Below are 26782 nucleotides of genomic sequence, written 5' to 3' on the forward strand. Positions count from 1 at the left end.
CCACAACCCGAAGCCAGGGGAAGTAAGGAGCATTCAGAGGGACCACGGCCCTGCTGACTCCTGCATTTTGGACTTGTAGCCTCAGAGCTGGGAGACTGCATTTCTCTTGGCTACCCAGTTTGTGATATTTGTTACAGCAACTCTAGGACACTAAAACAAACGATTTGACACTTAGACTACATATATGTGAACACGTACTGTGATACTGTGAAACACATACATCCAATTCTCATCCTTTTTCCTGGCACACAACTCCTAAAATCCTTATGCTCTCCACTGTGATGAGTGTCTTTTTATATGCTAATGAGTTGACCAGCAGCTTCCAGGCAGGCTCAGGATGGTGGCCAGTCAACAGAAAGGTGACAGCATCACAGCTCGGACTTTCAGCTCCATCCCCAAACCACCAGGGAGGGGCTGTAGGTCGCTCTGATCGCCAACAGCTGATGATTCCATCAATCATGACTACGTGATGAAGCCTCCATAGGAATCCAAGAGGAAAGGGTCCAGAGCGTCTCAGTAAGTGAACAGGTGGAAGTGCCTAGAGAAGACAGGAAGCTACATGACCCACCCCCCATAAATCGCCCTATGCATCTGTAGCCTTTGTGACGTCCTTTGTAATAAACCAGCAAACGTCGTTTCCCCGCGTTCTGTGGGTCATTCAAGCAAGTCAATCAACCCCAAGGAGGGGACTGTGGAAACCCTATTCACAGCAGGTTTATCAAAAGCACAGATAAAACGTGGTATCTGAAAGGGGTGTAGACTTGGGAACCGAGTGCTTGAACCGTGGGATCTGATGCTATCTCTGGTAGGCAGTGTTAAAACTGAATTGAATTAGAGGACAGAACTCCTCTGCAGAATTAACTGCATGTGTGGTATGTGCTGAAAAGCCATACACATCTGGTATCAGGGTGATCCGTTTTAGGAGTATACAAGAAACTGGGTTTGTTTTTTTCCCTCTGTATCATCTCTCTCTCTCTCACTCTCTCTCCCTCCCTCCCTCTCTCTCACATACACACACACACACACACACACAATTCTGATGAAAAGAGAAAAGTGTTTTCCACAGAATAAAAAAGCCTGTGTTGCCATCTCTAATTCTCCTCTTGTAATTTCTCGCCACCCATTGCAATCAGGGTCCCACCCTCACCGCCTCCCACCATGTTGACAAATCCAACAGTTACTTTTCTGTTCTGATCTTATCCACTCACCAGAAGTACCTGTAAGAGTTGTCACCTTCCCCTTTTACAATGCTTTCTTTTACTGGCTTCTGTGACGCCCTCTCCTTGTTTTTTGTTTTGTTTTGTTTTGTTTTGTTTTTCCTTAGTCTTCAGCTACTAAATAGGAGTATTTAAGTGCCCAGGTCTTGGGCTGCCTTTTCTTCATCTAATTTTCTCTCTGGGTGAGGTAGCTATATCTAAATGCAGATGGCTCTTCCCAGAACCCCACACTACCCTACCTCACAGCTCCACAGAGAGGCCAAACCCAGCAAACCTAACAAAATAAAAACATAAACTCTTGACTTTTTCTCAATTTTACATTTTCTAAGAGAATGGCACTAGTAACCAAGTTCAAGCCAAACATTTAGAAATTACTCCTCATGCCTCGTGCACTCTTCTCCCACTGACATTTGCAAGGTCAACAAATACTGGCACTTCCACCCCAAGAACAGCCCTTCAGGCAGTATTTTTCTTTCCATCACTCCCAACCCAAGCTACCTGTTTTTGCCTAAACTCAAAAACAGTAAAATCCCAACTAAGAGACAAAAACATAATCTGACCACTTCTTGCCCTACCAGTGCCTTGAACTTGTTCAGTCCCTGAACACACCACACCACCAAGCTTATTCCCACCTTAAAGCCATTGAAGTGCCAGCCATTCCTTTTGCCTGTGTGCCTCCCTGCACATGGCTGGCTCTTCCTTGTTACTCAGATATCAGAAAACAGGCCCTCCATGACAACCCAACCTAGAGCAACTACCTAGCCACTTCTTTTACCATATCACTTTTTTTTAAAAGATTTATTTTTATTTATTTGAAAGACAGAGTTACAGAGAGAGGTAGAGACAGGTCTTCCTTCCGCTGGTTCACTCCCCAGGTGGCCGCAACGGCCAGAGCTGCACAGATCCAAAGCCAGGAGCCAGGAGCTTCTTCTGAGTCTCCCATGTGGGTACAGGGGCCCAAGCACTTGGACCATCCTCTACTGCTTTCCCAGGCCATAGCAGAGAGCTGGATTGGAAGAGGAGCAGCTGGGACACGAACCAGACTAGAACCAGCGCTGCAGGCCAGGGCTTTAACCCACTGTGCCACAGCACCAGCTCCACTATATCCCTTTTGAAGTGTACCAAACAACAATTCAAAATCTACACCTAGGGGCAGGCATTTGGCACAGCAATTAAGTCGCTGCTTAAGATGCCTGGATCCCATATGGAAGTGCTAGTGTAAGAACCAGCTGATCTACTTCTGATAGAGCTTTCTGCTACAGCACAGCCTGGCCGGCAGCAGATGGCCCAAGTACTTGGGTCCCTGCCACCCATGTGGGAGACCCCGCTCGAGCTCAGGCTCCGGGCTTCAATGTGTCCAAGTCCTGACTGTGTTGGGAATGTAGGGATCTCTGTCTCTTCTTCTCTGCCACTCAGCCTTTCAAATAAGATGAAAACAAATATTAAAAAATTATACATTATTATTATTATTATTATTTATTGACAAGCAGAGTTAGACAGTGAGAGAGAGAAACAGAGAAGACGGTCTTCCTTTTCTGTTGTTCACCCCCCAAATAGCCGCTACAGCTGTCGCGCTGCGCTGATCCAAAGCCAGGAGCCAGGTGCTTCTCCTGGTCTCCCATGGGGTGCAGGGCCCAAGCACCTTGGCCATCCTCCACTGCCTTCCCAGGCCACAGCAGAGAGCTGGCCTGGAAGAGGGGCAACCGGGACAGAATCCGGCGCCCCGACCGGGACTAGAACCCGGGGTGCTGACGCCACAGGTGGAGGATTAGCCTAGTGAGCCTCAGCGCCGGCCCATAATTATTTTTAAATGTACATAACGCACATCATTATATAACATACAGACAACTACATAAACAAAAAAAAATCACCCCCAGTAGAACAGAAGCCGTGGGAAAGCGTGGCCTCACCTTTTCTGTCCATCATTGTTTCTCCAGTGTCTAGAACAGTGTCCAGGGCCCAATAATCATTTACTAAACAGTTACGTAATGAATGAATATGGACCGTGTGCCAAAAAGGAAAATGTTACTGGTAAAGCAACTTCTGAAAATTCAAGTGCCTGGCTTCAGACAGGACAGCCATCACAACTTGAAGCTTTGTTGTAACTTTAGAGACAGCAAGAGAGAGTACACACAAGAGCAAGAACAGACTCCCCCCTGTGCTGGTTCATTTCCCAGAGGCCCACAACAGCTGGGGCTGGCTCAGGCTGGAGCCAGCATCAGGAACTCAATTCAGGTTTCACGCGGTAGTCTGCACTGCGGCCTCCCAGGGTCTGCACCAGCAGGAACCTGGAGTCAGGAGCCAGAGCTAGATACGAACCCCAGGGACTGTCTTCTGGGGGGCGTGGCATCCTAACCTGCATCTTAGCTGCCAGATAAACACCTGTCCTATATATATAACTTACACACGTTTTATATATGTATAAAAGATGCGTATTCGTTTGAGAGAGACAAGAGCTCCCACTGCTCTCGTCACACCTCCTGCCCACCACAATGGGCCAGGAACTCAGTGCAGTTCTCACTCATACGTGGTAAGAACCCAGCTACTTCAGCACCACCACTGCCTCCCAGGATCCACAATTGCAGGAAGCTGGAGTCAGGAGCTACGGCTGGGTCTGTAGGTATCTTAACTACTAGGCTAAATGCACCCCCTTCTCCATGGCATGCTTTTAAGGGAAGTGTATCCACCAAGGAAAATCCCAACACAGCAAAGGGAAATTAGAAAAATCAACTATTTAAGGAAAGGATAGAGGTGTGGGCCCGGCGTTGTGGTGTAACAGAGCCACTGCCTGCAATGCTGGCATCCCATTGACGGTTTGAGCCCCGGCTGCTCCACTTCCATCCAGCTCCCTGCTCATGTGCCTCAGAAAGCAACAGAAGGGGACTACAGTGTTTGGACCCCTGCAACCCACATGGGAGACCTGGAAGAATTCCTGACTCCTGATTCCTGGCTTTGGCCTGGCCCATCCCTGCCCATTGTAGCCAGTTGGGGAGTGAACCACTGGATGGAAGACCTGTGTGTGTGAGTGTGTGTGTGTAACTCCTACATATAAAAAATATTTAAAACAAGATATTTAGGTGCATTTTATTATTAAACATGAATCGAGTGGACAAATCAAAGACGCAGAGTGGAGAAGATGCACCCAGACTAGCAATCAATGATGTAAATGGAGACAAAGGGGCCGGCGCTGTGGCTCGCTTGGTAATCCTCCACCTGTGGCGCCAGCATCCCATTTGGGCACCGGGTTCTAGTCCCAGTTGCTCCTCTTCCAATCCAGCTCTCTGCTATGGCCTGGGAAAGCAGTGGAGGATGGCCCAAGTGCTTGGGTCCCTCCACCCGCGTGGGAGATCAGGAAGAAGCTCCTGGCTCCTGGCTTCAGAGCGGCATAGCTCCAGCCATTGCGGCCATTTGGGGAGTGAACCAATGGAAGGAAGACCTTTCTCTCTGTCTCTCTCTGTCTCCTCTGACGAAAGAAAGAAAGAAAAGAAAGAAAAGAGAAAAGAAAGGAAAAGGAAAAGGAAAAGGAAAAGGAAAAGGAAAGGAAAGGAAAGGAAAGGAAAGAAAAGAAAAGAAGGAAGGAAGGAAAGAAAGAAATGAAAACGTGTAAAACGAGAACTATTTAGAGGTATGGGAACATCAGATAAAACAGGCAACCCAGAGGAGTCAGAACCGTACACAAGGGCATATAATATGCTTTTGGACCACGATGGAATGAGAGAAGTTCTGGAAGAAACATGATGAAAACAATTTAAATATGAAGATTTGTTCTGCTAAGGGCAGAACAGTTGGTAAAGTAGCAAAAGCAGGTACAAGATGAGGGTAACAGTAAGGGTTTGAATCAAATGAAACTTGTTGATCCAGAAAACACTTGGGTGACTAGTGTTATTCTAGACTTAGAATAAATATATTTTCTCTTTGACTTGGTTCAATGGAGCTTAATAAATATTATTTAAGTTCATAGCTAAGCTAAAAAAAAAGGCAAAACAAACTGTTATTACACTTAGGACAGATATGTGGCACTAGAAATTCTATGTAACACATCAAGAGGAACGTCCCCAAGAGGCAGCTGTGTGCGCGGCACTGTAGAGAACGGAAAAGTAACCGAGCCAATGCCTGTGCTGCGGCAGAGCGCGCCCTCGGAAAGCAGCCATGACATCTCCAAGAGCTCATGTTCTTCTAGATCCTTGCCACCCTCAACTTGCAAGTGGGATCTATCCCTCTCCTTCAACCGAGGTATAGCTCAACAAGCAGAATGCAAGAATAACACTGCAGCACTTTCATGGCAATGGCATAAAAAGCAACATGACTTCCACTTGGCTCTCTCCATCTCACCGATTCCTCCTGTTTGAACCCAGCCACCATAGTGTAAGGAAGCCCAAACAGTCCGTGAGGAAAGAGCTGGAGTCCACTGTGCACTGCCCAAATTCCTGACCATGAACATCACCCCAGCTCAGTGTACACCACTAAGTTTTAGGTTGAGGTGGTACAGAGTCATCAATAACCAACCAGTGCTCAACTAATTCACAACTCAGGAGGAGAAACAAATAAGAACACAAATAACAACCCTGGCAGGAAACAGTAACTACTCACAGAACACACCCCTGGGCCGGGGAGAGGAGTATAAAGCAACAATTCTAGCTAGGGATGGAAAATGGGGTTTCATGGAGGTCATCTCAAAGCTGGGTCCCAGACCACAAACAGGACCCAAAGGAAAACAAGAAGAAACGGGAAGACCCGGCAGAACTCGGAGACAAGGCAGCATATCACATGGACCCTCTTGCAGACAAGTGTGAATTTTTTTTTCTTTTTACAAACTCTGTAACACCTACACAGCATCAAACTGTTTGCAGAACACTGTGAGGAATAAAGCATAAAAAGACGAGGTGGATTCTAGAGACTGACTCAATGATACCAAACCATAGATTTCTTGCTGTTCGATCTCCATGCAAGGGGCTGACCCTGACCTGACCCTGAGAACGAAACCCACTTATCAGAGCTTCCTTTGATGTACTGGCCAAGACAAAAACCCATGCTTTGCAAGCTCACTGTTCGACCCAGTATCAGATTAATGACAGCAATTCTCCAAGGTTCACATTCCTTGGAGTTCTAGGGGGTGACTGACAGGGAGGCATTTGTCTTGAACTAAAATGAAAAGAGCCAGCGCCTAATGACGGCCATAAAAAGCTGAGTACACGCATAGCTTCTTTAATTGCTGAAACCTACCCCAACTTCCCTGATAAGGGTATGAAGATTGTGGCTGCAGGCATCCCGCTGACAACTTGGGAAATAAGAATTACTTACCAAACCAAGGCAAAGCATGTAGTTCTTTGAGCTGTTCTGGACAAGTGGACGGCTGAAGGCCGCACCTTTGCGCTGTGGGTCAGCAACGACACTGAAGACACTGACCTCTGACTCCCGATCCCGCTCACTGCATCCAACTTCCTGCTGAAGTGTTCACCCAGGCAGGCCTTTCTGTAAGACCCAGCAACTACACGACTTCCGTTCTCACCTCATAGAACTTTTTTAAGGAGCCCACCAGGCACAGCTTCAGGCTGTCGACAATCTCCTGATGCGGCATCTGGAATACCACTCGCGAGTACCACTTTGTAAGGGTGCTGGGGCAGGCGAGTGGAGAGAGACAAAGATGAACAAGCAGTCACAGGGGAGGCCTGTGTCTGAGTGTCAGCACACACAGGTTTCTCTGTGAGTCAGTCCACCAACAGACATCCAATAAACACATTCATGTTACACGAGAAACATGCAGTGATGGGGGTTATGTGTATTTAAGCCATGTTCTAGAATGCAACAATGCACATATGACTGCAAATATTAGCTACAAAACTGCATCCCATAGAGAAACTTTAAATTTAACTACCTACCTTAGATAGCCACCAACACAGGAGGAGTTAGTGACATAGCCTAAAATAAATTCTATGCAGCAGTTAAGAAAGAACTGATTGAGATATATTTGTATCGACAAGAGAACGTCCAACATATCATCACTTAACTGAATAAAACAAGCTGGGGAACAGTATGTACAGTAATATTCCATTTGTGTAGACAGGAAACACACACATGCATCTGTATGGTGCATATATAACACATACAAGCAAACGTGCTAACGTACGCACAGAGAATCTGAAGCATACATGCATTGACCCTTTGGTGATGGTTAACAAAAGGTGGATCCTAAAGAAGTTTCACTTTCCAATCTCCACAGGTACTTGGAATGAGCATATTTTATTTTTATAATCAGAGAAAACAAAAGAAAATCATTTCTGGGGGGGGGAGCCAACTCTAAGGGACAGCCCCCTCCTTGGAAGAGGCAGCACTGCAGCTGGGAACAAACCTACACCCGTGCCAGTCTGGTAACCAGCAGTCACAACAAGAGAGGCACGAGGGACCCAGAGCCCCTCACACCACACTACAGACACCTGAAACAGAACGGCAGCAGCACTTACAGATTGATGCTCGCAACGAAGCCCACCACGGAGCGCATGCCCCTGCTGGGGTCGTGGTAGACGTCCATGCCAATCACCATCAGCTGTTTCTGGGGGTGAGACAAGACAAAGGCAACCTCCAAACCCAACTCCATCACCCCATGCTTAATTACTATCCACAGCCCAAAGCAAACTCTCCCTACTTTCACACATAACGTAAGTTCTGAAAAGGAAAAGACAGACTGCAAGCAATCTGACAGTTTTTTAAGGCTTATTTTTTTTACTTGAAAGGCAGAATTACAGAGAGAGAAGGACAGACAGAGCAGCTGGGAGTTGAACTGGAGCCCATACGGGATGCCTGAGTCACAGGTGGCAGCTTAACCTGGCAGCCCCAATCTGACAATTGTTCAACACAATAAAACGTCACAGTTCTGCCCGGGGATCAGCTAACGTCTCCTGCAGAGAGGACGCACAGTGCCTGTGGGCCTTGTGGGCCTTGAGGTCTCCAGGCACTCTTCCACCCGGCAGCACAGACAGCACAGAAATGAGGGTAGCTGTGTTCCAAAGAAACTCTGTTTAAGGACACTGAAATACACTAAAAACTTTGCTTCACATAATTTTTACATGTCATGAGCCATTAGTCTTATTTTAATTTTTTTTTCAGCATTTAAAAATGTAGAAATACTTTAGTTCCTGGGCATGGATCACACACAGGCAGGGAGCCACCCAGACTTCTGGGTAAGCGCTGATGAACGGAAGGAAGGGTGACCAGATGAGGAAGACCAGGAAAGAGCTGGCAGAACTCTCTGGGGAACTGAGGTGAATCAGGACGCATCCCAGGGGCCGGCGCTGTGGCACAGCGGGTTAATGCCCCGGCCTGAGGCGCCGGCATCCCATATGAGCGCCGGTTCTAGTCCCGGCTGCTCCACTTCCAATCCAGCTCTCTGCTACGGCCTGGGAAAGCAGTGGAAGATGGCCCAAGTCCTTGGGCCCCTGCACCCACGTAGGAGACCTGGAAGAAGCTCCTGGCTCCTGGCTTCAGATTGGTGCAGCTCTGGCTGTTGGCGGCCAATTGGGGAGTGAACCATCAGATGGAAGACCTCTCTCTCTCTCTCTCTCTCTGCCTCTCCTCTCTCTGTATAACTCCGACTTTCAAATAAATGATTAAATCTTTATTAAAAAAAAAAAAAAGACGTATCCCAACATCACTCACCAGAGGAATATCCACTCCCCACAGCTCACCACCCAATTTACAGTTAATCTGAAGTAGAATTTTCTGGGCCACACTCCGGAGTCTGGTGGGCTGGCCGATGGTCCGGACATTGATGACCTACAATGAAGGGACCAAAAGGCATGAGGAAAAGCAGGGCATGAGTAACCTCACAGAGAAGGCAGACAAGTCTAAAGCAAATACCACACTTTCTTAGAAAGGCAAGTTAGCAGACGATAGCTTTTAAGTCAGTAAGTCTAATTCTAGGGCTTCCAGCCTGTGCACACACACATACAAAACACAAACCCAAACAAGCAGCCAGCTGACAAATAAAAACTTTCAAAAGGGTATGTGCATAGCGGAACTGTAAGTCCCTTAGGGAAACAGCTTTCCCCTTTCAGAACAAACTGCTCGCAGAACCCAGCCCGTGAAACCACCCGGTGACTCAGCCTCTCAACAAGCAAGTCGGTCCTGGGGAGCGTGAGGGCAACACTCATCAGGAGAGATCTGCAGTTTTCCAGGCTCCTCTAAGCAGCTGAACCTCTCGCCAGAAGGCTCTCCACAGCCTGGCTTCTGCCAGCTACTTCAGCTCCTCCCGCCCCAGTGGCACTCACCTGTGAGGGCACGGGGGCCTGCACACAGCACAGCTTCTTGATGGCCCCGTAGAGGTCATCGCGGGTGCCCATGATGATGCACACGACCATCTGGATCTTCCCCTGCATGAAGCACAGCACAAGCTGAGTCAAGCTCGGGGGCTCTCGGGGACTCCACAGGAATCCAGTCAGGGGCTGTCTAGGAGACGGGGGACACGGACCCAGGAGAAGGTCCTGCAGTCTGAAGTAGCACTTGTGTGGCTCAGGGCTGCTCTGTGCTGATAGCTAATGTGTTGCCATTGACTACCCAGAGCTGGCTGTGATTACTGAAGATTTACTCACTAGTAGATCTGAGATGTCTGGAAAAGGAGGAGGCTTCAAAGCATGCAAGGCTTACATTACTTACTGCTTTCAGTTCTCGCCAGAGTTGTTAGCACTCTAACTAGGCAACTTGTTAGATTCATTCCACACAACTGAGAAAAAATGGGATGCAACACTCAGGACGGGCTCCGCGCCCAGTGCAGGAGGGAAGCTGCTGCCAAGTCCCTCAGTGTGCAGTCCTCACTCTAGTCAGGAGAGTTTACCACTGCTAGCAGCCTCCGTCACCCAGCCTCCTCATCCCTCACTGCTCAAGACCAAACACAGGGCCTTCCGGAGTCTAAGAGACGCAGCGCTCGGCAAGCTGCCAGCCCTCGGTGCTGCAAAACGCGTGAATGAGAAGTCAGGAACGACGGCTCCAACTCCAGACTGGAGTTAGGTCAGACTTCTCAGAGGACACATGTCCCAGAATTACATCACAGTCATGTGGCCCGCTGTGCACTGGGAGCTGATGGGGGACCCAGCAAACAGGCGTGTTTGTTTCAGGCCCTACGAAGATAATACATTTGTTTGTTTAAATCAACCTGTAAGCACACACTGCTGTACACATATGCAAATCCAGACTTGACGATGCTGGGTTCCATCTCCGGTTCACTGCAGTAGCCCCGTACAGGCCCGCTTCATCCACTGATGTTACTCTTCTATCTGATGTAGACATCGGCATTTGTGATCTCTCAGAATATATATTAAAACCAGAATGCCCTGAAGGTGGCAGAGAGACAGCAAGACCAATACAAGAAGTTTGGTAGACATTATGAATGAAACCCATGTCCACCAACATGAAAATTGCTGACTGTAGCTCTCATAAAGGAAACATGAGAAGTTATGAATGGAATGAGCTGATGTACCAAGCTGAGTTATTCCTCTGAGAGCGGACCAGAAAGTATCAACCAGCAGGCCCCAGGGAAGCTATGACACAGTGTGGCTGCGAGGTAAGGAGGAAACTGGAAACAGAACAGAACCCGAGAAAGCAAGCACACAATAGCGCTGCTATGAATGAAAGACCCAGAGTAACGGAGCAGAGAGAGAACACAATCAGATTCTAGCACTGCTCTCCTGAACAATTCTCTCCACCAGTCTGTAACTCAAGGGCGAGTGACTCCCCAGAACTTTCCATCTGCCTTTGTTCTCTCCATAATCGTCTTACTTTTATTTACTAACAGATAAGAACAGAAAGACCTCAGCTACTGAGCTGTGAGTGCTATGACCCGCTCAGCCCCAGCACCCTCGTCAGTTAGTAGGGCCCAACTGATGGGCCACCTGCCAAGTTTATCACCAAAGCAACTGGACTCTTGAGCCAGACCTCACTGTGACAGCTCAGTACTGAATCGTGCAAGATGGCACCTGGCCCAAGGAGTTGCTTTCTGAGTACAACATGTTCTACAGATAATGAACTAAAGTTACGTCAGCCTTTCTCACAGCCAATTCTGTGAGAAAAATAGTGCTAGAGTGGGAGAGAGTGCCAACATAGAATGAAAGAAGCAAAAGTAACCAACAGGCACAAAGAATACTTTTTCAGTCCAGTATTTCATGTGTACATGAGTGAGACAGAGGTTCCTAGACATCAATAACAGACAAATAACTGAGTAATTATAATCAACTATCCAAGCACTTGACAGCAGGGATCCTCAGATCCATTAGTTACCTCGACTCCCAGCATGGACTGGATGGTTCTGATATAGGTCTCGATTCGGTCATCCTTCAGTTCAACCCAAGCCGGAGGGCTCATGCGCATGCCAATGGGGCCGGCTATCTTCTCTAACATGTTAACCAGTTCTCGGGCCTGATCCGTCGCTCTCTTTGGGTAAAAAAGTGCCCAGAAATGCATGGGGATCTAGGAACAACCACAAGCTAATTTGTAATACTTCTCACAACTTAAGACATTCTAAACTTACACTCAGGAGATTTCACTCTAAAGAATAAATCATTCTTCGCTCCCTCTGCTTGAGTTCTGCCGTATCTAACTCGTATATTAACAGGGACACAGGTGATGAGCAAACTGTGGCATAATATGAACCAGCACACAGACGCTGAGAATGAAAGCTTGACAATCATGTCCACAGTCTGGATAAAAATCCCCAACACAAGGCTGCACAAGGAGAAGCCAGACACAAAAGTATACGCTTCGACTCCATGTCATATGTGGAGTACAAAAATAGCTGAAAACAATCTATGCAATTAGAAGTCAGAGAGAGGTTATTCTGTGTGTGTGTGTGTGTGTGTGTGTGGTGAGTGGCAAGAAGCAACTGGCAGCATGGAGGGGGAAGCCTCTGGGACTGGGAAGGCTGTTTCTTAACCTTGTTATTATACACGTTTGTGAAAATCCATCAAGTTATACACTGGTCAGTCTATCTTTTATTGTATTTCAGTATAAATTAAAAGAAAAAAGATACCAGGTTCATGAAAAACATTCAGTAATAATTACACTTTATTATTATATTATTATTATATACACATATATTAATGCAAATAGCTAATATATTAGTTGCCCTGGTGGGGCACTGTTGTAATCAAATTTGACTTCTTTCCTGGATAAAAACACCCTCCAGGAACTCTTGGGAGAAAGAAGAAAGGGAGAATGGGTAACAGGCTGGCATTTTAGGAGTTACCATAGCAACCTACTTCCTGTTCCTGTCTGAAGTTAGGCAAAGGGCTTAGCGCTAACCACTTACCAACCGCACTGCTCAGTGGTAATTCACACTGGGGTTTTACTGGGCACTTTCAACAAGGACACCCTAATTTCCACATCTATAGGAACACTGGGTCTCTCTACCCAAGTCACTTACGGTCAAGATGGAAAGGTCTCTGGTTACTTCCTTAATCCAGTTTAGATCCTGGGATGTGATAAATGAAGTATTTCTTAAATTAATTCTTTCCATGGGTAGAACACGCCCTTCAATCTAAACAGAAGATATGAAACAATTACTATTTTGAAAAACACTGCTTCTGTTCTCTTGGGGTCTGGTCATCTCCACCACAGACCCCGTCCCTATTAAAACTTTTCAGAGTAGCAGCAAGAAGCCCCTAGCAGTGGAGTCCACTCCAGTAAAAACCTGCACATATACAGACAAGATCTTAGAGGCACTGCTTTCTCTATTGAAGCTTCCAGCATGTACAAGAAAGAACTCAAAAACATTGTCTCCTTAGAACCATGGATGCAGAGAAATAACCTTTGACAACTTTTCAAATCTTCACTTACTTATTCCTACTGTGTTTGAGAGCCAGACAGATATATTCCATCTGCTGGGTCATTCCCCAAATGCCCACAACTGCCAGGGCTGGGGCAGGCCAAAGCCAGAAGCCCAGAACTCACCCCAGGTCTCCTATATGGGTGGCAGGGATCCAACTACTTGAACCAGCACCTGCTTCCTCCCATGGTGAGCACTAGCAGGAAGCTGGATCAGAAGCAGAACTCGGCATTCTGATAGAGGAGGTGTGCATCACAAGTGGCGTCTTTAAGATTTTATTTATTTGAAAGGTAGTGGTAGTATGGGGGGGGGGGGGAGGGAAAGAGATCTTCCATCTCTGGTTCACTCCCTGACTGGCCACAACGGCTGGAGCACACCGATCTGAGGCTAGAGCCAGCAGCTTCTTCAGGGTCTCCCACACAGGTGCAGGGGCCCCAGCACTTGGGCCATCTGCTGCTGCTTTTCCAGGCCATAGCAGAGAGCTGGACTGGAAGAGGAGCAGCCAGGACACTTAAGCGGCACCCATATAGGATGCCGGCACTGCAGGCAGAGGCTTAGCCCACTACACCACAAGGCTAGCCTCATTATTTTTGTAAGATTTTATTTACACAAGTGGCACCTTAACTGCTTTATCAAATGTTGGCTCCAAAAAGACTAAGATTTTTTTTATCATCTTTATTTGAAAGGCAGAATTGCAGAGAGAGAGAGAGAGAGAGAGAGATATCCATCCATCCATCCACTGGTTCATTCCCCAAATGGTTGCAATGACCAGAGCTGGGTCAGACCAAAGCCAGGAGCCAGGAGCCTCTCCTGGGTCTCCAACATGCATGCAGGGACCCAAATTCTTGGGCCATTCTCCACTGCTTTCCCAGGAGCAATAGCAGGAAGCTGGATCAGAAGTGGAACAGCTGGGACTGGAACCAGCACCAGAACGGGATGATGGTGTAGCAGGTGGCACTTTACCTACTATGCCACAACACTGGCCCCCAAAGTTCTGCTTCTTTAAAATTGTGGGTTTCAGATGCCAAATTTCTTAACCCACTATGCCACAGCACCAATCCCTCCAAAGTTTTTTTTTTTTCAATACATTAAAAAAATTATTTGAGAAACAGAAAGACAGACACGTGAGACAGAGAAAAGAGTGAAGTCTCATTCACTGGCTCATTCTCAAATGCCTGCAACAGCTGGTACTGGGTCAGGTCAAAGTCAGGAGCCAGGAATTCAGTCCCGGAGCTCCTCCATGGGTGGCAGGAACTCAAATACTTGAGCTATCACCTGCTGCCTCCCAGGGTGTGCGTTACCAGGAAGCTGGAGTGGAGAGTGAAGCCCTGGCTACAACCAGGCACCCTAATATGACAAGTGGGTGTCCCAGTCAGCATCCTGATTGCTAGGACAAACCCCTCCCTGCCCCTGAAAAGTATTTTAGGGGAAAAACATCTATTTAAGGGAAAAACTGAAAGCAGAAAATTCAAGGCAGGATTTTTTAATAAGGCTAACCACAGACTAATATTTTACTTTACACAGGAAAAAAAAAGAGAAAGAAAAACATATATAACGAAAGAACAAATTAAAACAGGGAAAATATATCAGTTAGATCTAAATGTCCAAAAACAGGAAATAAGCTGATACATGAATATACGGTTTACTCTGTGATCACTAAATCCACTTTTTAACTGCACATAATACAATCCTGTTCTTACAAAAATAAACAGTAATGCATAGATCATAAAAACCGAATGAGCCCAAGCTTACCAGTAATTATCTCTACAGGAAGTGTAATTACGGAGAACTTTGACTTGTTCTGACCTCTACTGTCTGCTTTTTTTTTATGATTTATTTATTTACTTGAAAGGCAGAGAGACAGAGAGAGAGGGAGATATGGAAAGGCACAAAGAGACACAGAGAGATCTTCTATCTGCTGGTTCACCCCTAAAATGGCTGCCAATAGCCAGGTCTGTGGCAGACTGAAGCCAGGAGCCAGGAACTCCATCTGCTCTCCAATGTGGTAGCAGGAGCCCAAGTACTTGGGTCATCATCCACCGCTTTCCCAAGTGCAGGGAAAGCAACACAGTGGCGGTGTGTGGGAAGCAGAGCAGCCAGGATTCAATCAGCACTCCAATACGGAATGCCAGCATTGCCAGAGCTTAGTCCACCTGAGCCACATCAGTCCCTGTGTGCTTTTCTCACTTAATGTAACACTTTATCTACAATAAAAAAATTTAATTATTTCTTAATTTGTCTACAAATAGAAAAATATATTAACAAGGGTGTAAGAACCATACTCACATTCTTAAAAGTAACTTCTAGGGGGCAACTGGCAGTAGAAAATAAAAGCACTAAAGTACAAGTCCCTTAATTATTTTAGTCTCATAAAAGTGACCTCAGAAAATAAGTAATAACATATGCAAAGATTTAGTTACAAATATGTTCACTGCCCCACTATTTATAATAGGAAAACACTAAACTCACTTTGCATGTAAAAGGATAGGGAATTGTTGCTTAAATCCATAAGGCAGTCATTAACAATCTTTAGAAGAATGTTAACATGGAAAACCATTCAGAGTGTATCAATAAGAAAACCTTTGACTACATACCATGTGCATGCTCACACATGAGAGACTGACGGGTATTTTCCGAAATGTTAACAGTGGCAATCCTGATGTAGAAGCAACACAGGTAGACTTTTTTCTTTGGCTTATTTTTTTGCATGTTGGAATAATATTAAACAATATGAAAACTTAACCAAGGTGTTATACTAAATTAAAGAAGACACAAGGAAGGGCACTGTCACACAGAGTCCTGGCTATTCTGTATTTCTGATGCAGCTCCCTACTACTGCACCTGGGAGGCAACAGGCGATGGCCCACAGGTAGTCGGGCCCCTGCCACCTACACGGGAGACCAGAATGGAGTTGCTGAATGGAGCCTAGACCAGAATGGAGCCGAGCCTAGTCCTGCTGTTGCGGCCATCTGAGGAGTGACTGAGCAGATGGAAGACCTCCCACTGTCATTCTGTTTCTCAAATATATAAATAAATCTTCAAAAACAAGATGCAAACAAGCAGTACAATCATAATTTTACAAAAAAGTTATTCTCAGAGAAAATAATTTTAGAGGAAGTAAATACAATGAAAATATTTTTTGTATGTGCCTAAAATAAATTTTTCTGAGATAGCACCATTGGGTTTTTCTGTGTTCATATTAATTTTTTAAAAATTTTTTCCCAGAAAACTTATTTAAGGTATGCAAACTTTGATGCACTTAATAAATACAACTTTAGGAACAGTGATTCCTCCCACCGTACCCACCCTCCTACCCACTCTCTTAACCTTCTTCCTCCCTCTCCTCTTCCCATCCATACTTTTTACTAAGATCTATTTTCAATTAACTTTATACACATCAGATTTACTCTATACTGAGTTCAACAAACAATAGCATCATTGGGTTTTATCATTTTTATTTATTATTTAATACATCAATACTGTATTTTCTTCTGTACATTTTCCAATGTCTCCACATTTTCCTTATTGACTGCAATTTTAGAACTATTTTTTAACATTTACTCTTTAAAGATTATTTATTTGAAAGGTTGAGAGAAAAGAAAGAGAAGGAGCAAGAGAGAGATCTCCCACCCACTGATTCACATTCCCAAATGCCTGCAACAGTCAGAGCAGGGTCAGGATGAAGCCAGGAGCTGGGAGCTCCACCCAGGCCTCCCCTGTGGGTGGCAGGGACCCAAGCACTTGAGCCATCACCAACTGCCTCCCAGGGTGTGCATTAGGAAGTGGAGGTGGGATCTAATCTCAGGCACTTGGATATGGCCTGCAGGCATCCCAGGCAGCAGCCCAACCTGTTGCAACACAGTGTCTACCATACTATGTGTTATTTTTTGAATGAAGAAAAAAAAAAAAAAGAAACAAGGAGTCAGTACAGAGTGCAAGAGGACTACACAGTAAGGAAAGAAGTAATTATTTTGGTATAACCTCAAAAGAAAAGGGGAAATAGCAAAAATTTATCAAACACACTTGCTGTATGTCAGATAATACACTGAAATATTACCATTTAATTATTTTAATTCAACTACTACCCTTACTTTATTATTAACTTTAATTTTTTTAACCTAGAAACCTTGTATAAAGTATACAAACTTCATGCATTTCATATATACAAATTTAGGAATACAGTGATTCTTCCAACCCACCCTCCCTCCCACCATTCTTACTTCCTACTGAGATCTATTTTCAATTAACTTTATACATATAAGATTAACTCTACACTAAGAATCCAAAAAATAGTATGAAACAACAACGAAACTGTTCAACAGTCAAGACAAGGACTGTGCAAAGTCACTGCATCTCAAAGTATCAATTTTACTCCTAGAGATTACCTTTTAGGCACTGTATTTGTTGTCAGGGAGAACACATGGTGCTTGTCCTTTTAGGACTGGCTCATTTCACTTCTAAATGTTTTCTAGTTGCATCCATTTTGTTGGAAATGACAGGATTTTTTTTGCCACTGTGTAGTTTTCCGTGGTGTACATACACCATAATTTCTTTACCCAGTCTTCACCTGATGGACATTTGGGTTAACCCCATCTCCTAGCTATTGTGAATTGTGCTGCAATCAACATGGAGGTGCAAACAACTCTTTAACAGGCTGATTTCATTTCCCTTGGGTAAATTCCCAGGAGTGGGGTGGCTGGTCATGTGGTAGGTCTGCTCAGATGTCTGAGGTTTATCTCCATACTGTCTTCCACAGTGGCTGTACCAGGCTACATTCCCACCAACAGCAGATTAGGGTACCTTTTTCCCCACCTCCTTGCCAGCATTTGTTCTTTGTTGAATTCTGTAGAAAGACATTCTAACTGAAACCTCATTGTGGTTTGATTTGCATTTCCCTGATAGCTAATGATCTTGAGCATTTTTTCATGTGTCTGTTGGCCATTTAGATTTCCTCTTTTGAAAAATGTCAGTTCAAGTCTCTCCCCATTTTTTAACTGGATTTTTTCGTTGTTGAGTTTCTTGAGCTCCTTACAGATTCTGGATATTAACCCTTTATCAGCTGCATAGTTTGCAAATATTTTCTCCCATTCTGTTGGTTGCCTCTTCACTTTGTTAAGTGTTTCTTTTGCAGTGCAGAAGCCTCTCAAGTTGATGTAATCCTATTTGTCAATTTTGGCTTAGATTGCCCACACTTCTGGGGTCTTTTCCAAGAGGTATCTGCCTATGCCCATGTCTTACAGGGTTTCCCCAGTGTTCTCTGGGTAGTAGAGTTAGGTCTTTCGTCCATGTCGAGTGGGTTTTTGTGTAAGGTGCAAGGTAGAGGTCTTGACGCATACTTCTGCAGGCAGAGATCCAGCACCACCTCTTGAAGAGACTGTCCTTGCTCCAAGGAGTGGTTTTAGCTCCTCTGTTGAAGATAAGCTGGTTATACATAACTGGACTGATTTTAGTTGTTTCTACTCTATTCCATTGGTCAAACCACCTTTTTTTTTTCCCCCAGCACCAGGCTGTTTCGATTATAACAGCACTGCAGTATGTCTTGACATCTGCTAATATGATACCTCTGGCTTTGTTTTTGTTGTATAAGATTGCTTTAACTACTCAGGGTCTCCTGTGTTTCCATATGAATTTCAGCATCATTTTTTCTAGATCTGCTTGGCCCAACCAACCAAAAAAAATTGTATTTTTTCTGGTTTAGGAATTAAGGTGATGCTGGCTTCACAGTAGGAGGTGGAAGATTCCCTCCCTTTCAATTGTTTTGTATAGCTTGAGAAGAATTGGAGTTCTTTAAATGTCTGGTAGAATTCAGCAGTGAAGGGGCTGGTGTTGTGGCGTGGCAGGTAAAGCCGCCGCCTGCAGTGCTGGCATCCCCTATGGGCACCTGGTTTGAGTCCCAGCTGGTCCACTTCCAATCCAGCTCTCTGCTATGGTTTGAAAAGCAGCAGAAGATGGCCCAAGTCCTTGGGCCCCTGCACTTACATGGGAGACCTGGAGGAAGCTCCAAGCTCCTGGCTTTGGATCGGCGCAGCTCCAGCTGTTGAGACCAACTGGGGAGTGGACCAGCAGATGGAAGACCTCTCTCTGTGTAACTCTTTCAAATGAATAATTACATTAAAAAAAAAAAAAGAATTCAGTAGTGAAGCCTCCAGGACTGGGTTTTTCTTTGTTGGGAGGGTCTTTATTACTGATTCAATCTCTGTCTTGGTTATTGGTCTGTTTAGGTTTTCTGTGTCTTCATGGCTCAATTTTGGTAGATTGTATGTGTCCAGGAATCTATTCATTTCTTCTAGGTTTCCCAATTTGTTGGCATACAGCTCTCTGTAGTAATTCCTGATAATTCTTTTTATTTCTCTGGTATCTGTTATTACATTTCCTTTCTCATCTCTGATTTTATTAATTTGTGTCTTCTACTTTTCTTTTCTTTGGTTAGTTGGGCCAATTGTGTATCAATTTCATTTTTTCAAAAAACCAGCTCTTCATTTCTCTGGTTTTTTGGATTGTGTTTTAGGTTACAATTTTATTTACTTCTTAATTTTTAAAAAAATTTGAGAAGCAGAGTTACAGAGAGAGACAGACAGAGAGAGAGGTCTTCCACATACTGGCTCACTCCCCACATGGCTTCAACAGTCGGAGCTGAGTCGATCTGAAGCCAGGAGCCTCCTCTGGGGCTCCCACATGGGTGCAGAGCCCCAGGCATTTGGACCATCCTCTACTGCCTTCCCAGGCCACAGCACAGACACTGATCAGAGGAGAAGCAGCCGGGACATGAACCAGGGCCTCCATGGGATACTGGCGCTGCATGCCGAGGCTTAGCCCACTATGCCACAGCACTGACTCTTCTAATTTTAATTATTCCTTTCTCCTACTAATGTGGGGTTTCGTTTGCTGTTTTTCTAGACCCTTGAGATACATTGATAGCTTATTTGGTGCCTTTCCAATTTTCTGATGTAGGCACGAACTGCTATAAACTTCCCTCTTAAAATTGCTTTTGCTGTATCCCGTAAGTTTTGATGTCATATTCTTATCTTCATTTGTTTCCAGAAATATGTTGACATCTGATTTCTTCTATAACTCACTACTCATTCAAGAGCATGCTGTTTATTCTCCATGTGTTTGATATGTCCTAGAGACTTGAGTTGTTCATTTCCAGATTGCACTGTAGTCAGAGAAGATGCATGGTATGACTTTGAATTTTCTGAATTTGCTGACTTGCTTTATGGCCTAGCATGTGGTCTATCCTAGAGAAAGTTCCATGCGATGGTGAAAGAATGTGTATTCCGCAACTGTACAATGAAAAGTTCTGTATATATCCATTAGGTCCATTTGGTCTGTAGTGTTGATTAATTCTGTTGTTTCTTTGCTGATTTTTTTCTGTTTGATCTGTCCATTGCTGCAAATTGGGTACTGAAGTTCCCCATTACTACTGTGTGTGTGGAGTCTATGTCTCTCTTTAGACATTAACATTTCTTTTAAATAGCCAGGTGCCCTATAACTGGGTGCATATCTGCTTATTATGATCACATTTTCCTGTCACTACATAGTGCCCTTCTTTGTCTCTTTTAACAGTTTTTTGTGTTAAAGCCTATTTTGTCTGATATTAGGATGGTTATATCAGTTCCCTTTTTTTTGGTTTCCATTAGCATGGAATATCTTTTTCCACCTTTTTTAAAAAAAACCCAAAGATTTATTTATGTATTTATGCAGAAGGTAGAGTTATAGAGGCAGAGAGAGGCACATAGACAGGCACAGAGAAATCTTCCATCTGCTGATTCACTCCCCATATGGCTGCAATGGCTGGAGCTGGGCTGATCTGAAGCCAGGAGTCAGGAGCTTCTTCTGGGTCTCCCAAGTGGGTGCAGAGGCCCGAGGACTTGGGCCATCTTCTACTGCTTTCCCAGGCCATAGCAGAGAGCTGGATCGGAAGTGCAGCTGCCTGGACTAGAACCTGTGTCCATGTGCAAGCGACGACTTTACCTGCTACGCCACAGTGCCAGCCCCTTTTTCCATCCTTTCACTCTCAGTCTGTGGATATCTTTGTTGTTAAGAAGTGTTTCCTGTAGGCAGAAAAAATAGATCTTGTTTTTCAAACCATTCTGCCAGTCTGTATCTTTTAAATGGAAAGTTGAGGCCATTTTCATTCAAAGTTACTACTGGTCCTAACATTTTTGCATAGTTACTCCTTTTATTTACTTTGAATTTCCTTTGTACTTTTACCGGGAGATTTTTCTACCTTCACATTCTTTCATAGTGATGGCCATATTTTTGTGTGTAGCACATCCTTAGCATCTTTTGTAAGGCTTGGCGGGTGGGACAATTTCTTTCAATTTCCGTTTATCATGGAAGGTCTTTATTTCACCTTCATTCATAAATGAGAACTCTGCAGGGTGCAGTATTCTGGGCTGATAGTCCTTTTCTCTCAAGACTTAGAATATATCTCATCATTCTCTCCTAGCCTGTAGGGTTTCTGATGAGAAGCTGGCTGTGGGTCTGACTGGAGGTCCTCTGAAGTAATTTGGTGCTTTTCTCATGCACATTTTAGAATCTTTCCTTTAGGTTTTTCCTGTGGAGAACTTGACTGTAAAGTGTCAGGGGGAAGATCCTTTCTGGTCATGTCTATCTGGAGTTCTATGTGCTTCCTGTACTTGGATATCCCCTTCTTTCTCCAAATTGGAGACGTTTTATGTAATTATTTCACTAAAATAGGCCGTCTAATCCATTCTCTTTCCATGCATTCCGGAATTTCTAAGATTCAGATATTGGGCCATTTGATAGTATTCCATAAGTCTCAAAAACTGTTTTTAATTTTTTTTTTTTTTTTTTTTGGTCTGACTGTAAAGTTTCCAGAGATTCACCTTCTAACTCAGATATTCTTTCTTCTGCCTCACTGAGTCTGGTGTTAGGGTTTTCCACCACATTTTTTATTTGATCTACTGAATTCTTCATTTCTAATATTTCAATCTGATTTCTCTTTAAAAATCTCAATTTCATGGGAAAATTTTTATTCATGTTATGTAAGGATTTCTTAAATTCATGAACTTGCTTCTCATTACTTCCAAGTAATCCTGTGATTAATTTTTTGAATTCTGTTTCTCGCATTTCATCAATCTCTTCATCTTCACATTCCACTACTATAGTGTTGTGGTGTTCCTTTAGGGGTGCATCATGTTGTCGTCCTTATTCTTGTTTCTTGAATTTCTGGGTTTATTTTTAGGGATTTGTGGAGATACTTGGTTTTTCTGTTTGTTTGTTACTCTGATGACTTTTACCTTTGGTCTATTCCTCTGTGGCTTAGTGGAGTGTCTGCTCTCTCTGTGCATACCCAAAGGCATGTGCTGGGTGTGGCCAGGGAGCTCTGGTTAGTGCTCCAGGGTGAGGGGAGTGTCCAAGGTGAAACTCAAGTTGGGTGCTGCAGAGCTCTGTTTTCATCAGAGGGGAGGTTTTGATCAGCTGTACTGGTACAGTCTAATCATCACCTCCCCGCCTCCAAGGTGACCAATGCCCGGATGCTAGCCTCAGTGGGTGTGATATTCATACGCACTCCAACAAGGACCACCCAAAGGATCTGTGCAGTCCTCAGTATGAGCATAGATCCCATTGCACTGACCCACTCCGGGCAATCAGGGAGCCCCGCCTGTTAAACAGAGGCAGAGACTCTTCCAGATGCAGCCGCTTGTGGGTACTCGGTCCAGGTAGCCTAAGTACCAGAGCCTGTGACGTGCTGGGAGCCTGGGGGCACCTCACAGTCCTCTGTGAGCACTCAGACTTGTCAATCCTCCCAGCCAGACTCAGGTGTCTCCTCTCAGCTGGTTGCTGGGCGCACGGACTGAAGCTTGCACAGCTGTTACATGTGTCCAAGATGGCGCCCACCCTATCTCTGCTAGTTGCAGGTCGCTGCTGCCAAGGGGGCGGTGAGATAGACGTGCCCCTTTTCTCCCTCTAGGTTGGCAGGTACACTGTCCCCCACAGGGTCCAGGCTGGACTCATGCCAGGCTCTTCCCGCAGCTTTATCACCAGTGGCTTGGGCCGCTGCTGCAGGCCAGCACTCACCTCATCTCCGAAGCTGGTGCTGGGGCTCTCGGCTGCTGGGGCCAGTGGTGTCTGTGCTCGTGCTACGCGTCTGCACCCTCCACGCAGACCCACAGCATCTCTCTAACTTCCATGGAGTTTCCACTGCAGTTTTCCTGCTAACCCTTCCCCAAGATTACACTCTGCACCACCTTCTCGTAGACTAGAGCAGTAAGCTCCCTCCCTTTCCGCCATCTTGGAACCCCCCCTTACTTTACAGACATGGAAATGCAGAGGTGCTACATAACTTGCTCAGAGTGAGGGTTCTCTGAAAAGTTCATAGAAAGTGAAATTAAAGGTGAGTTCAAGGACAGGCGTTCAGCCTGGAGTTGAGACACCCACATCCCACAGTGCAGTTCTCTGGGTTCAATTCTACGCTCAGGCTCCTGACTCTGGCTTCCTACCAATGCAGACCCTGGAGGCAGTGGGGATGGCTCAAGTAATCGGGTTCCCACTGCCCGCCTGGGAGACTCGGGTTGCATTCCCAGTTCCTGGCTTGGGGCCAGCAGCCAAGCCAAGATTCTGGAGAGTGAACCAGCAGGCAGGAACACTCTCTACTACCCACTCTAAATACATTAATCCTCTTCAAAAAGATAAGCTTATTTGTTTATTTTGAAGTCTAAACATATGGGAATCACTGAAAATACACATTAAGAAAACCTATACGTGGATTTCAAAACACTGTTGCACCCAAGTAAACTCATCTTTTAATTCCATTTTCCCATAAACCTTATGAAACATCCTTATAATCAAAGTGGCAAATGGTAGAATTAAAATTTGAAGTCCCAATACCTCTCCACCAACCCCGCTGTCTGCCCTATGGAATACATCAGCACAAGTCAACAGCCCACTCAGGCAAGCCTCAGGAAGAAAGTGCCCCTAGATGATCACATCTTACAAATGCAAAATTCTTATGGAAAGAACAACAGTAGTTTAGTCAAGGAAACACAGGGTAATTATTTGGGGGGGAAACTTGAAAAGAAAAAGGAAAGACATATAGCACCTTAAGAATAATTGGGGGCCGGCGCCGCGGCTCAATAGGCTAATCCTCCACCTAGCGGCGCCGGCACACCAGGTTCTAGTCCCGGTCGGGGCGCCGGATTCTGTCCTGGTTGCCCCTCTTCCAGGCCAGCCCTCTGCTGTGGCCAGGGAAGGCAGTGGAGGATGGCCCAAGTGCTTGGGCCCTGCACCCCATGGGAGACCAGGATAAGCACCTGGCTCCTGCCATTGGATCAGTGCGGTGTGCCGGCCGCAGCGCGCAGGCCACAGCAGCCATTGGAGGGTGAACCAACGGCAAAAGGAAGACCTTTCTTTCTGTCTCTCACTTTCAACTCTGCCTGTCAAAAAAATAAAAATAAAAATAAAATAAAAGAATAATTGGGGAGCCCAGCAGCATTGTAGCCCTTCAGGATAAGCCTCCACCTGCGGCACCGACATTCCACATGAGAGCTGGTTTAAGTCCTGGTTGCTCCACTTCCAAGCCAGCTCCCTGCTAATGCACTTGGGAAAGCAGCAGAGGGTGGCCCAAGTGCCTGGGTCCCTACCACCCACATAAGAGACCTGTATGGAATGCCAGGCTCCTGGATTTGGCCTGGACCAACCCTGGCCATTGAGGCCATTTGGGGGAATCAATCAGTGATGGAAGATATTACCTCTCTCTAATGCTGCCTTCCAAAGAAATCTCTCTCTAAAAAAAAAAAAAATAGGTATAGGGACCAGTGCCTGTGGCTTAGTAGGCTAAGCCTCCACCTGCAGTACCAGCATCCCAAATGGGCACCAGTTCGTGTCCCAGATGCTCCTCTTTTGATCCAACTCTCTTCTACGGGTTGGGAAAGCAGGGGAAGATGGCCCAAGTTCTTGGACCCCTGCACCCGGGTTGGGGACCCAGAAGAAGCTCCTGGCTCCTGGCTTCAGATGGGTTCAGCTCCGGCCATTGAGGCCAGTTGGGGAGTGAACCAGCAGATGGAAGGCCTCTTTCTCTCTCTTCCTCTCTATCTCTTAAATAAATAAAAAAATCTTTTTTAAAAAAGATATAATTAGGGTTGGGACCCTGAAAATAAGCAAATGTTAGTCAAAATTCCTTTTGCTATTTAGCCAGAAATGAGTACCTCCTTCTCTTGGGAAATGATACTAGCAAATTAAGTCAAGACAATTTAAGAACCATGACTGGAATCGAGAAACAAAAAAACAAAACTAGAATGTAAGAACAAAGCAAAGCTTCGAAAGTCAGAGTACATCAGGAAGTCATTATCCAGTGTCACGAAGCTCTGAACCTTTGGGTACACTGTCTGCTACCCCACCCATCGCCTGGTTTACCTTATGCACATCCTTTTGAAGACAGAGGCCCCAGCGTGTCAGCTCACTGTTGGCTGTCTCATTCTTCGAAATTCTCTGTAGCAAGCATTCTAATGCATTGTGGTGCTGCTTTGGGCTCAGGTTGATCTGCTGGGTCAAATCCTAAACAGAATCCAAATGGGGAGAGTAAGTTTTAAGTATTCACTTCTCCAGTTGAGGGTAACAAACCCCAATGTCACTATGATGCTATCAGGAAGCAGCACTCAGGCTTGCAGTCTAGACTGTTCTGTCCTACATCTCAATGCCAGGTTTCCATTCCCAGGACTGGCTCCTGACCCAGCTTCCCACACTGGGAGACAGCAGTGATGGCTCCAGGAACTGGATTCCTGTCACCCAAGTGGGAGACCTAGATTGGGATCCTGGCTCCTGGCTCCAGTCCTGGTCCAGCCCGGGCTGTGGTGAGCATTTGTGGATTAAACCACATGACAGAAGCTTTGTCTCTCCAATAAAAAAAAAAAAATTGTTTCCAGAAGAATCTCCTTCCCACTGAAACCATCAGAAACTTTTAAATATCGCCAAGGAAAATATCTCAGGAATACAAATGAGGTAAAAAGTTAAAATTTACTAATAAAAGAATTTTAAATATTATTGATGCTTCCTTGTGACATCTGAACTTTCTATCTTTCTCAAAGTGAATTTGAAATTCCAAGATATTCCATGAGACAGGAGCAAAAGAGACTTGATTTAAAATTAAAGAGACCTGTTTAAAATTTGCGAGGAGAAATATCACAGGCCAGTCATCCAGCTTTACATAACAGAAAAGTATCTTCACTTTTTTAAAAAAGATTTATTTATTTATCTGAAAGAGTTACAGAGGCTGGTGCTGTGGTGTAGCTAGGGTAAAACTGCTGCCTGCAGGGCCAGCATCCCATATGGGTGCCGGTTCGAGTCCCAGCTGTTCCACTTTTGATCCAGCTCTCTGCTATGGCCTGGGAATGTAGTAGAAGATGGCCCAAGCCCTTGGGCCCCTGCACCCACTTGGGAGACCCCGAGAAGCTCCTGGCTCCTGGCTTCAGATTAGTGCAGCTTTGGCCACTGAGGCCAATTGGAGAGTGAACCAGTGGATGTAAGACCTCTCTCTCTGCCTCTCTTTCTCTCTGTGTAACACTGACTTTCAAATAAGTAAATAAATCTTTTAAAAAAAAGTTACAGAGAAGGAGAGGTAGAGGCAAAGAAAGAGAGTGAAAGTAAGCTTCTACCCACTGGTTTACTTCTCCATTGGCCAGGTCAAAGGGAGGAGCCAGGAGCTTCTTCCAGTCTCCCATATGGGTGCAGGGGTACTAGGACTGGGGCTATCCTCTGCTGCATTCTCAGGCACATCAGTAGGGAGCTGGAT

General features: G+C 45.2%; 1 protein-coding gene across 3 annotated transcripts in view; it reads right to left on the reverse strand.

The window, feature by feature from the left end:
• Window positions 1-26782, reverse strand: part of PIWIL2 (piwi like RNA-mediated gene silencing 2) — a 91326-nt gene that overhangs the window by 35643 nt on the left and 28901 nt on the right. For all 3 annotated transcript variants that reach the window (XM_008249876.3, XM_051836733.2, XM_051836734.2), the window contains exons 14-20: window positions 25408-25548; window positions 12625-12738; window positions 11484-11672; window positions 9482-9583; window positions 8871-8987; window positions 7679-7767; window positions 6727-6832 (exon numbers count right to left, since the gene is read on the reverse strand). In XM_008249876.3, coding sequence (XP_008248098.1) covers window positions 6727-6832; window positions 7679-7767; window positions 8871-8987; window positions 9482-9583; window positions 11484-11672; window positions 12625-12738; window positions 25408-25548 — 858 coding nt within the window. The remainder of the gene's footprint in view (window positions 1-6726; window positions 6833-7678; window positions 7768-8870; window positions 8988-9481; window positions 9584-11483; window positions 11673-12624; window positions 12739-25407; window positions 25549-26782) is intronic.

The sequence above is a fragment of the Oryctolagus cuniculus genome, chromosome 8 (assembly GCF_964237555.1).
Source record: "Oryctolagus cuniculus chromosome 8, mOryCun1.1, whole genome shotgun sequence".
NCBI lineage: Eukaryota > Metazoa > Chordata > Mammalia > Lagomorpha > Leporidae > Oryctolagus > Oryctolagus cuniculus.